Below are 13,047 nucleotides of genomic sequence, written 5' to 3'. Positions count from 1 at the left end.
TATTATGAGTCCTGACCCTTACACTGTATAATTTATATTGTACGTTACATACTCCTAACCTCTACATTATATACTCTGTCATATGTTACATACTCCTTACCCCTGCACTATATACTTTATGTTGTATATTACATCATTCTGATACTACTGTATATAGTCCTATGTGCTGTATCTTATACAGTGTTGTACATTACATAGTCCTGACTTCTGTTCTGTCCCCTCTACTCACTAATATATAAACATAATATGTATTCTCTTTTGCACCAATTTCCTACCAGCTGGATATTTTATATCTGATGATTTGATTGGAGCACAGACTTTTACATGTTGATAATAATGTGATAACATCCTCAAACTTTGGAACCTTAAACAGAAAGTGATAATGAGGGAGGAGTCAATAACCCAATGATGGTGGTCTTCAGGATCAGTCCAGTCTTCATCTTGGTTGTTCTCCCCCATCCTCACTCTCTGACCTCTGGTGGGGCTCAGCCCCGCTGTTATTCATGACTAAATCATGGTCTAAATAAGGAAGGTCTTCTTGTGTTGGGAAGATGGCAATGAGTGATAGAGGGGGAGGGGACACTCGTCCTATAATCCCCTCATCACTGTCACTCCTATAAAAGACAGTTCTCGTTGTTTCCTCACTCTCTGACTAAGGTCCATGAATAAAGAAATGATCTGATAGGAGATCAGAGGACCCGTTTACTAGTTACCTTCAGGGTGGAATTGTAAGATCCTCAGAGACAAAGATGCCTGATGTGTGCAAATACAAAAAGGGACCATGGTATAATGGCGGCGATTGGTGTTTCAATATAAAGATAAAGCATGGGCTACAAGAAAATGGTGGCAGTAGCCGCGATATAAAGCAAGGAGGGATGTCAGCCAGTCTGAGGAAGTCACAAGGTTTGTGACGAAACCGGTAGGAGACTGACTGACGAAAAGAAAGTAGAAGGTAGCTTGGAGAGGAGGCATAGGAGAGTCCGCACACCGATACAGGTGATCTTATCCCTCTTACCACTACAGCACTACAAGCACTTTACATGAGCGTTTTTATCTATATAAATGAGGCTTGGTGGAAATAACCAGTAAACAGTTGTGCAGCCATTGTGAGCAGGAGGTTATCAGTTTGATGAGCCTGCACGCAGCAGCCTGTACATTAAAAGGGATATACCAGAAAAGATCCAGACCATCAGCTGATAAAATTCCAGGCTTATTATTTAAGGTGAGGGCACACCTGACGGGGGAGGAGAGCACAATGCTTGATGCCACTTGTCACTTTATTTATCAACATGGACTTTTGTTGATTATTTTATGGACTTTACTGCAGTTCATTCATTTATCATTGTTTGAGATTCACGGATGCACAAGCATTTTTAATTTATTTATTTTTGATTCTGAATATTAGAAAATTTGAATTGTCATCACAGCATTCTGGGATAGATGCACGAGCACTTTCAACAATTTATTTAGAGTTCATTGATTCGATTATAGTATTTCTTGTAATTAGGAGCACAACACATTTATATATACATGTGCACCAGCACAGGTCTGATGTGGGCGGAGTCCTGGTTTAGGGGAACCAATCAGCTCATGTCTAGTAATAATCTTTGTATTTCTATTTTAGTAGATGGACGGGAGATGAGGAAAACCTCAGAGGATTGTCTCACTTTGTCTCCAGACTGTAAAGTAGAAGATGAGGACATCACACAGTATAGTCCAGGAGAAAACCCGACTACCTCAAATGTCCATCCGGCACCACACAGTGTAGATGGACCATCCTATTCCTCTTATCCTGAGGAACCTCAGACTGTGAGGGACGAGGCCGTCCTTCCAACAGAGAAGAGCTTTTCCTGTACTGAGTGCGGGAAGTGTTTCCAATTTAAATCCAATCTTAATGTACATAAAAGAACTCACACAGGGGAGAAGCCTTATTCCTGTGCTGAGTGCGGGAAATGTTTTTCAGTGAAGTCCACTCTTTACACACATCAGAGATCTCACACGGGGGAGAAGCCGTATTGCTGTTCTGAGTGCGGGAAATGTTTTTCTCATAAGTCCCATCTTTACATACATCAGAGATCTCACACAGGGAAGAAGCCCTATTCTTGTCCTGAGTGTGATAAATGTTTTTCACATAAATCCCATCTTTACACACATCAGAGATCTCACACGGGGGAGAAGCCGTATTCCTGTCCTGAGTGCGGGAAATGTTTTGCAGCCAAGTCTAGTCTTTGTAAACATCAGAGATCTCATACAGGAGAGAAGCCGTATTCCTGTCCTGAGTGTGGGAAATGTTTTTCACAGAAGTTCAATCTTTACACACATCAGAGAACTCACACGGGGGAGAAGCCGTATTGCTGTCCTGATTGCAGGAAATCTTACTCACAGAAGTCTGATCTCATCAGACATCAGAAATCGCACACAGGGGAGAAGCCGTATTCCTGTTCTGAGTGTGGGAAATGTTTTTTACGGAAGTCCCATCTTTACACACATCAGAGATCTCACACGGGGGAGAAGCCGTATTCCTGTCCTGAGTGTGGGAAATGTTTTTCTCAGAAGTCCAATCTTTCCACACATCAGAGATCTCACACGGGGGAGAAGCCACTTTCCTGTCCTGAGTGAGGGAAATGTTCCTCACTGAAGTCCTGTCATCTTGTACATTAGGGATCCCACACAACCCTCGAGGTGTATTAGTGCCTTGAGTGCGGGAAATGTCTTCTATATGAATGTTGCTGGACATCACAGCTCTCATGTGGGGAAGAAGCACACCCTGATATACACCTCAGATATACTCCATGGCTGATCTTCATCATGGAAGAAACAGCTCATAAGGAGATCACCAAAGACGTGGATGAAGTGTTGTACCATGTTTGCAATTGATAGCAGTAGAAAAATAAAGAGTCATTACCTTGCATTGGTTGAGTACATTTTGTGGTCATTCACAAACACAGCCCCTGTACACACGGTCGGACATTCTGACAACCAAATCCGTTGGATTTTGTCCGACGGATTTTGTCCAGAACTGTTGCATACACACGGTCGGACAAAGTTGTCGGAAAATCCAATTATACATAACATGATGACATTATTTTGTTACGACGGGACTACGTTCAGGCTAGTAGCCAATAGCTTTGGTCTAGGAATTTGATCTGAGCATGCGTGGCACTCTGTCCGTCGGAGTAGGCTACACGTGATTGGAGTATGTCCGATCATGGCATTTTGTCTGAAAATTTTACGGACAAGTTGGAAAACTTGGTCCGTCGGATACTCCGATGGAAACAGTCCAATGGAGAAAACACACAGTCGGATTATCCGACAAAACGGTCCGATAGGACACATTCCGCCGGAATCTCCGACCGTGTGTACAAGGGGTTACATGTCACTATTGAACACATTTGAAAAAAAAAATATTTGAACGAATATGACCAACATTCACCCAGCCATGATGAATATTGGATGTATAGACACAGACAAATAAACAAATGTTTCTTCAGAATAACAAAAGGTAGGAATCTGCAACAACGTTTGTTCAATCCCTGCAATGTGCATAGATCCTCCAGAGGTGAATGTTTATTTCTCAGCAAAAGTGGGGTTACACTTTAAAACACCCAAACATATATTTCTGAAAGCAGAGGCCCTGCAGAATAGAATGGTGGTAGTTCCAATGTTTTAAGTCACATGATGTTAGCTCAATGGTTTATAAGGGTGAATTTCGGTAAAAAAAAATAAACAATGTAATGTTAGCACACATAAATGCAATATTTTAGTTATTGTGTGTGCTGATGAAATGATGAAAAACTTTGGTACTCAAAAATGGTCCATAGGTGACACTTTTTCTCTGTCATGGATATATACTGACCTACAGAACGGCTTCCAGCTGGCCGGGTACATAAGAAGTACTTCTATGGCATTCTCCCCTCTGCTATAAGCTCAGTGTCTGCTGAGCTTTCTGCCATCTCACAGCTGTTCTGCCTGTCTTCTAAGATGAGTCTCCTCAGCTCTCACCTCCCCCTTAAACGGCTATCCACCTGTTGCTCCCTTGCTGCTGGATTTTTCTCCATTCGCAGATTCTACTGTTTCAGGGGCACCACAGGTTGATCAAAATGTCTAAATACATCCCACCCGCTGCTCAGACTCCTTCCCTTTTCCTTGAACTTCCTACCAATCCCCCAGTGCCCCCAACCTTTAGTGCTGTTGACTGGATTCAACTCCTCCCCAGCCTACTGGCTGCAGCAGCTGATGGGAGAAGATCAGTGTGGTCTTCAGGATGGAGAGTGGGGGGGTGGCTTGTTTTTTCTTTTACCAGCCCCTTACTGAAAAATTTGTCAGAATATTTATTTGGAATGAAGCAAAATGCAGATGTCTAATCCAAAACATGGCCAGCTTGGGACAGCCCAGAATGTGTGTAGAAGTGTGCCTGCTCCTTCACCACATCACCAGCAGACAGCGGGTAGGGACAGAGAGACAGCATGGAGGGTGTGACGGATCCGATCCCAGACTCCGATTGAGTGCTTCCATCAGTATATCCCGCTTCCTCCAATCTGACTATCAGAGAGATATATTCTCATAGCTGCACTGTATACAAGTCTAGCCGAAAATAGCTTGTAGAATCTTGAATGCCTTTATTGGACAGAATCCAGTGCCTTTTATACACATTTTACACAAGGGGTAGATAAGTAGGTAGGGCTGCTCATGGATACTCCCCCTCCCCTATAGCAACAACTTATAGACAATTACACAATTAACATGTTAATTAAGCCAGCACTTAATCCAGCCTAGGTGACCAGACAGTCCGTCTCCGGAGGTCAGTGTGATTAGCTCTTTTAAGGATTGTGTATTGTTCAAAATTAACATTCAAGAAAACAGTCTCGCAAAAATGTAACAAAAGAAAGATTAATATATCGATACCAAAAAAAACAGGGTGAATGTGGACAGAAAAGGGTCCTTGCAGCCAGTGTCCACGACAGAGGGCACTGGGAACTAAGAATTTTATATCCCGTTTCTTGAATGTCAGTGTTATCTGTGGTTTTATGTTTGCAATAGAGTATTCCATGAGCCTGATTTGTGGCAAAAACTGTTGTAGATTTTGAGATAATTTGTGTAGGTAAGGAAGTAGCTGTGAGTCATTCCGGTGAATTATCGGTGCATATAATGAGGAGAGTGTATGTTTAGTGATCCTTTTTCCTCGCATATGGTTTCAAAAGCCATTAACCTCTTGGCACCAGTGCCTCCCGAGGTTTATGACACCGGGAGGCGAGGCGTGGCTTAAGATCACATGGCCGCCGTGATTGGCTGTCACATGATTCGAAAAGAAACTCCTGATCATGAGCTTTAAGTTAGTCGACAGTAACTGTGCTGGAAGCACGCAGCACACGCTCCCAGCACAAGTGCATAAGCAGCAATTAATGTATACATGCGGCACCTCGGTTCTAAGTGCCAGGCACCGAGAGGCTGCATATTTCTCTACAGCTGGTGCCAAGGGGTTAAGGGATGGGAACTGAGTGAGGACAGGGGACATGAAAGAAGGAAGTGGTGGAGTTGACGAGTTCTCCAGCACCCAAGGGGAGAGAATATTGGATGTTTTGCCATCTCTGTCAGTGATGACCAGGAAGAGAGGCCGGCATTGAATGTACAGTATATCTGAAATGTCTGAAGACTCGTACACACGATCAGATTTTCCGACGGGAATTGTGTGATGACAGACTGTTGGTGGAAAATCCGACCTTTAGTACGCTCCATCGGACAATTGTTGACGGATTTTCTGTGGACAAATTTTTTTTAAATTTTCCGCCGACAAATGTCTGCTGTCGGATTTTCCGAGCATGTGTACACAAGTAAGTCGGACAAAAGTCCAAAGTACAAACGCACATGCTCGGAAGCAAGGACGAGCCAGAAGCGGTTGGTCTTGTGAACTAGAGTTCGTAATGGAGAATTAACATTCGTGACGTGGCAAATAATGAATTCGCGAAATGCAGCGCACAATTCTCTTCTTCTTTAATGGGATAATATTGAAGCTGCTTTGCTGGTGATGCTGATGGAGTTATTGCAAACACATTTTCAAAGGCTTTTTTTCTGGCGATATCAAGAATATTATTATTATTATTGTTATTTTTTTATTTATTTTTTTGGGCAAGTTACCACAACACCATTATCCCGTAGTTTTTAAGATCAAAGATACAACTATGTTGGTGTTTATTGTTCATTGTATGTTCAAATACACATTGTATTTTTTTAAATGTAACTGCCTACTCCCAAACTGTCATTTGAAGTAAAACACATAGCCAAGTATTATTCTACACAATTTTTTTTTGTGCATTAAAAAAAGAAAACAAATAAAATTAGATATGCTCTCTGCCAATAGAACTTAACCAAAAAGTGCATTTTATGCATCCAAAAATATAAAGAATATACCAACTCAAATCATTATTATTCAACCAAAAAATAAAATAAAAGCTTCATGCATGTGTCCTACTTTTTAATATAGGGGGTCAACAATGCCAAGAGTTGGTGAAAGCAAGGGTCCGTCATCCGGAGATAATTCCAAAAATCATCCGGATTATTCTCCTGGAGCTCCTGCAGCAAAGGCATATCACATAATTGGTCACGATTAATAAAGCAACCAATTTTTGGTCCAAGAACTCCTCCTCCATCTCCTCCTATTCCTGGACTGGATATGGGCCAAAGCAATAACTCCAAGGCCAATAATAAATAACACGTTATCTCCTCCGATTCCACAACATGACTGGTTGACGAATGGCCGTTCAGAAACAAACTGAAAAGCGTGAAATGAAAAGCGCGAATCAACACTCACCAAGCTTCTACTAACACAAAATTAGCAGAAGGAGTCCAAAGGGTGGCGCTAAAGAGCTGAAAAAAGACGTAGTATGTCACTACAATCGTGTTTGCTGGCCGACAATTCCTTGCCCTTTGCAAGACAAGTTCCTGTCCAACACCCTTCGGAAAAATGTCTGAGCTTTTGTCTATGGAAAATTTGATTGTATGAGGCTTTAGTGGGAGTGTGGAGGGACTTTATGGACACTGGTGCGTCTTGTAGTGAAGGGGTGGAGGCCCTTGTAAATCTTTGTATATTAATCTGCTCTCATGAAATTGTGCAGTGCTTATGTGCTATATGCAGGGCCATAGTTTACTTTTTATACCGGTTAACATTTATTGTCATGCTGATAAAAATTCCAGGGAAAGTCTTTTGCAGGATTTAAAGATGACCTTGTCTGGGAGAACCCCCACTATTATTGCAGGGGGACTAGCCTGATCCAGTTCCCAAGATATAGAGAGGACATTGGGGATGCAGACTGGATTCTTCCTCCACAATATTGAATAAAAACATTTCTTATTATTCTTTGAAGGACGAAACATCTGAGAGAGGATGTGCTGGGATTGATTTTACTTTTTTTCTCAGACAGAAGAACCAACAAGTCAAGGATTTACTATATTTTTAGCCAGAACATTAAAGGAGAAGTATGGGAAAGAAAAAAATTGGATTTTTATAACCGCTTACCTGTAAAATCCTTTTCTTGGAGTGCATCACAGGACACAGAGCAGCATAGTAATTACTATGTGGGTTATAGGCCACCTCCAGGTGATGGACCCTAAGCCCTTGTACACACGGTCAGAGAATCTGTCAGAATGAGTCTTATCGGACCGTGTCGTCAGATAATCCGACTGTGTGTGGTATGCATCGGACTGATTCCGTCCGAATCTCCGTCCGACCCAATTTTCCAACATGTTGGAAATATTTCCCGACCAACTGGGCCGGACGGACCTAATCCGATCATCGGACCAAGTGCCACGCATGCTCAGATCAAATTCCTACATCAAAGCTATTGGCTACTAGCCTGATTGTAGTCCCATCGTAACGAAATTACGTCATCACGTTCTGAAAGATCGGATTTTTCGCCAACTTGGCCCGACCGTGTGTATGCAACGGTTTCGGACACAATCCATCGGACTAAATCCGACGGGCAAAATCCGACGGATTTGGTTGCCAAAATCTCCGACCGTGTGTACATGGGCTAACACACCCAAGATAGGAATTTCCCTCCCTATATAACTCCTCCCATACAGGGAGTACCTCAGTTTTTGTAGCATAGCAATATACATATATCCCAAAAAAAGGGGAGGCCGGCTTCCTTGCCTCCTTGATCTGCGAAGAAGCCGTGGTAGCAGCTGAATAGGGGGAATGCATAAATCAGTGAAAACTGATCCCAAGGATCGAGTGCGAGTGGATCCCTTGTCCTTGGCACAAAGTTGTCCAACTTCTTGTTGAACCTGGATGCCAATAAGATCTATGTCCGGGGTCCCCCATCTTTGGCATATAGCCAGGAAGATCTCAGGGTGAAGAGACCATTCCCCCGGGAACAACTGCTGGCGACTCAAGAAGTCTGCCTGCCAATTCTCTATTCCTGGAATGAAGACTGCCAATAGGCAAGGTACATGCTTCTCTGCCCAAGCTAGGATATGGTTCACCTCCCTCTGGGCTGCATGACTCCTTGTGCCCCCTTGGTGATTGATATAGGCCACCCAAATTATTCTTCATAGAACAGTGATAGGAAATATATCCGTATGGTGTAAAAATGAAGAGAAAAAACGGTGCTTAAAAGAAGGTGCACTACAATTGCAATAAATCCTGAAAGAATAGGTAAAATACTAAACGGCATATAAAAGCATACAAATGTTCTTATAGGTGAACGCAAAAAAGATAAGTAGTGTCCATATAAGGTGCAAGGTAGGTAAGTGGCTATATATTAGCAGTGTCAGCATAAAATGACAAAGTGCTGGTGATGGCATAAAGTCCCCCTATTGTCCCAGATGTGTCCGCATCCAATGAACCTCGCAATGGGGTATGGGGGGATGTAAAGAGGGATGCACGATAGTGTAGTATTTCCAAATGTTTGACAAAACAGTAAAAGTAAAATCAAGGTACTCACAATAAGAAGTATCAAACAGGCATATACAGTGGTGTGAAAAAGTGTTTGCCCCCTTCCTCATTTCCTGTTCCTTTGCATGTTTGTCACACTTAAGTGTTTCGGAACATCGAACCAATTTAAACAATAGTCAAGGACAACACAAGTAAACACAAAATGCAATTTTTAAATGAAGGTGTTTATTATTAAAGGTGAAAAAAAATCCAAACCATCATGGCCCTGTGTGAAAAAGTGATTGCCCCCCTTGTTAAAACATACTATAACTGTGGTTGTCCACAACTGAGTTCAATTTCTCTAGCCACACCCAGGCCTGATTATTGCCACACCTGTTCACAATCAAGGCATCACTTAAATAGGAGCTGCTTGACACAGTAGGGTCCACCAGAAGATCCTTAAAAGCTACACATCATGCCGAGACCCAAAGAAATTCAGGAACAATTGAGAAAGAAAGTAATTGAGATCTATCAGTCTGGAAAGGGTTATAAAGCCATTTCCAAAGCTTTGGGAATCCAGCGAACCACAGTGAGAGCCATTATCCACAAATGGCGAAGACATGGAACAGTGGTGAACCTTCCCAGGAGTGGCCGGCCGCCCAAAATTACCCCAAGAGCGCAGCGACGACTCATCCAAGAGGTCACAAAAGACCGCACAACAACGTCCAAGGAACTGCAGGCCTCACTTGCCTCAGTTAAGGTCAGCGTTCATGCCTCCACCATCAGGAAAAGACTGGGCAAAAATGGCCTGCATGGCAGAGTTCCAAGGAGAAAACCACTGCTGAGCAAAAAGAACATCAAAGCTCGTCTCAATTTCTCCACAACACATCTTGATGATCCCCAAGACTTTTGGGACAACATTCTGTGGACCGATGAGACAAAAGTGGAACTCTTTGGAAGGTGTGTGTCCAAGTATATCTGGTGTAGAAGGAATACTGCATTTCATAAAAAGAACATTATACCAACAGTAAAATATGGTGGTGGTAGTGTGATGGTCTGGGGCTGTTTTGCTGCTTCAAGACCTGGAAGACTTGCCGTGATAAAAGGAACTATGAATTCTGCTGTCTACCAAGAGATCCTGAAGGAGAATGTCCGACCATCTGTTCGTGTACTCAAGCTGAAACGAACTTGGGTTCTGCAGCAGGACAATGATCCTAAACACACCAGCAAGTCCACCACCGAATGGCTGAAGAAAAACAAAATGAAGACTTTGGAGTGGCCTAGCCAAAGTCCTGACCTGAATCCTATTGAGATGTTGTGGTATGACCTTAAAAAGGCCGTTCATGCTCGAAAACCCTCTAATGTAACTGAATTAGGACAATTCTGCAAAGATGAGTGGGCCAAAATTCCTCCAGGACGCTGTAAAAGCCTCATTGCACGTTATCGCAAACGCTTGGTTGCAGTTGTTGCTGCTAAGGGTGGCCCAACCAGTTATTAGGTTTAGGGGGCAATCACTTTTTCACACAGGGCCATGATGGTTTGGATTTTTTTTTCACCTTTAATAATAAACACCTTCATTTACAAATTGCATTTTGTGTTTACTTGTGTTGTCCTTGACTATTGTTTAAATTGGTTTGATGTTCCGAAACACTTAAGTGTGACAAACATGCAAAGGAACAGGAAATGAGGAAGGGGGCAAACACTTTTTCACACCACTGTAAAAAACGAGCTGCGAGCTCGCCCGTGTCACTTCCGGTGCCTCGTGTTCGTGACCGTCACATGACTTCATCAGGGATTAACTAGAGGCATTGGGAAGTGTCTTTTTATGTGTGTTTTAATTGTCATTTAGCGGCCATTTTCTTGTAGATATGGTCGCCGGAAGTAAACCGGCAGCCATTTCCCTGTGGCTCCGGAAGCCAGCCGGCAGCCATTTTCAAATAGATCTTTACCAAACATGATGTAAACATCCGTTCACTATCATGCATCCCTATTTACATCCCCCCATGCCCCATTGCGAGGTTCATTGGATGCGGACACACCAGGGACAATAGGGGGACTCTGATTCCAGACTAGAGACACACACCAGTGAAGCCAGATACACCATACTGGGAGGCTGCCAAGAAACACATTGAGATATACCCACATGCTGTTACCTTACAGTGGTAAGGTAAGGGTACATCTATACATTACTCTGCACAGTAACAAGGAAGTCACCTATCATCAGCACTTTATACCAGAGGATTGTCACCAGCACTTTGTCATTTTATTCTGACACTGCTAATGTACAGCCACTTACCTACTTTGCACTTTATATGGACACTACTTATCTTTTTTGCTTTCATCTATAATAACATTTGCAGCATATACCTATATGGAGGAAACTGTTTTGTATGCTTTTATATGCCGTTTAGGATTTTACCTATTCCTTCAGGATTTAGTGCAAATGTAGTGCACCTTCTTTTGAGCACTGTTTTTTCACGTCATTTGTACACCATATGGATATATTTCCTATCACTGTTCTATGAAGAATCATTTGAGTGTTTGATATACTTTTATTGTCTTATTGATACACTTTTATTGTTTTATCCGAAGAAATCGCAGGGCTAGCAATACGTTTTTTATACTGCTTAGGATTGGATATATTTTGACCTTTGAACATTGCCTCTTTCAACCATATCTTTTATTGAGCACCTTTGCACTTTATGATATAGGCCACCGCTGTGGCATTGTCGGATTGGATCCTGACAGTACAATCCCGCAATCTGAACGTCCAGGCCCTCAGAGCCAGGCGTGCTGCCCGAATCTCCTGGATGTTGATGGGCAAGGCCTTTTCGGTTGTGAAAGGTTGGCATCTGTCATTACCACCTTCCAGGTAACTGATGTGAAGGATTTCCCCTTCTGCAGATTTTTAGTTATCCACCACCAACTGAGGCTCTGGCGCACCCTTGGGGTCAGACGCATTGGGAAATTTAGAGCTTGGATCTTTTTGTTCCAAGCAGAGAGAATACTGTTTTGCAACAGTCTCAAATGAAACTGGGCATAGGGAACAGCTTTGAATGAAGCTACCATCTCCCCTAACAACCTCATGCAAAGGCAAATGGAGGGATTTTCCTTCGTCCTGACCACCTGGACCAGCTCCTTTATGGTGCTGATTTTTGCCTTTGGCAAAAACACCTTTCTCTGGGCTGTGTCTACGATCAGACCTAAGTACTCCAGTCTTTTTATTGGTCTTAAGGATGATTTCTCTAGGTTGAGAATCCAAGCTAGGTATTCCATTTAGTTGACTGTGTTGACCACGCTTTAGTCCAAGCGGGCTACCGACCGGTATACCAGCAGCAGGTCATCCATGTATGCCATAACTGTTATACCCAGAGCCCTTAGTCTGGCCAGAGGTGGGGCCAGAACCTTTGTAAATACCCAGGGTGCAGTAACTAGACCGAAGGGCAAGGCTACAAACTGAAAATGGTGTCGCTCTACCTCGAATTGCAGACATTTCTGGTGAGCGGGGAAAATAGGCACATGCAGGTAGGCATCCTTGATGTCTATTGACACTAGAAGTTCCCCTCCTTGTAGGATGGAAACTACTGACCAGATTGACTCCATGCGAAAGGAGTGGCTATTCAGAAATTGATTTAGATTATTGAGATCTAGAATGGGTCTGACATCTCCATTTGGTTTTGGCACTGTGAAGAGGTTTAAATAAAACCCCAACCCCTGCTCTTCCATGAGAATTTCCATGATCACCCCTTGAGACATCAACCGGTCTAGTGCTAGGAACAGAGATTTCCTTTTCCCTGGATCTTTGGGAACGTTTGACTTCAGAAAACAAGGTGATGAAAACTCTAGTTTGTAACCTAGAGCTATTGTAGAGATGACCCATCTGTCCTGAATCTCTTCCTGACAAACCTCTGAGAACTGCAGAAATCTCCCCCCCCCACCCGAGTGAGCGGGTCGCCCCTTCATAAGGAGGCCTTAGAATTCTGTTTTGTAGGTTTCTGCCCCAGCACTTCTTCTGTCCCTGGGCTTGAACTTGAGGTTTACCTCTTGAACCTGGCAGCGGAGGCCATTGCAACTGCCTAGAGGCTGTTGCACCTGGCCCTGGAGATGAAGCCTGTTTAAATGAAGCCTGTTTAAACGGGTAATTTTCCCACTTTAAATTTTGTGGAAGTATTTGT

The 13,047-nt window shown here is 43.0% G+C and overlaps 1 protein-coding gene across 4 annotated transcripts in view; it reads left to right on the top strand.

The window, feature by feature from the left end:
- Window positions 1-13,047, top strand: part of LOC143989634 (uncharacterized) — a 566,499-nt gene that overhangs the window by 323,146 nt on the left and 230,306 nt on the right. For 2 of the 4 annotated variants that reach the window (XM_077489883.1, XM_077489880.1), the window contains one exon: window positions 1,625-2,911. The exons of 1 other annotated variant lie outside the window; for it this stretch is intronic. In XM_077489883.1, coding sequence (XP_077346009.1) covers window positions 1,625-2,619 — 995 coding nt within the window. In that variant the 3' untranslated portion in view covers window positions 2,620-2,911. Of the gene's footprint in view, window positions 1-1,624; window positions 2,912-13,047 lie in introns of those variants that run through there. One more of the 4 variants, XM_077489882.1, reaches the window with a different exon arrangement.

The sequence above is a fragment of the Lithobates pipiens genome, unplaced genomic scaffold (assembly GCF_037356315.1).
Source record: "Lithobates pipiens isolate NorthernLeopardFrog02 unplaced genomic scaffold, aLitPip1_a1.2 Scaffold_18, whole genome shotgun sequence".
NCBI classification, from domain to species: domain Eukaryota; kingdom Metazoa; phylum Chordata; class Amphibia; order Anura; family Ranidae; genus Lithobates; species Lithobates pipiens.
Note: the sequence above shows the minus strand (reverse complement) of the source record. Positions and strands in the feature narration are given on the sequence as shown.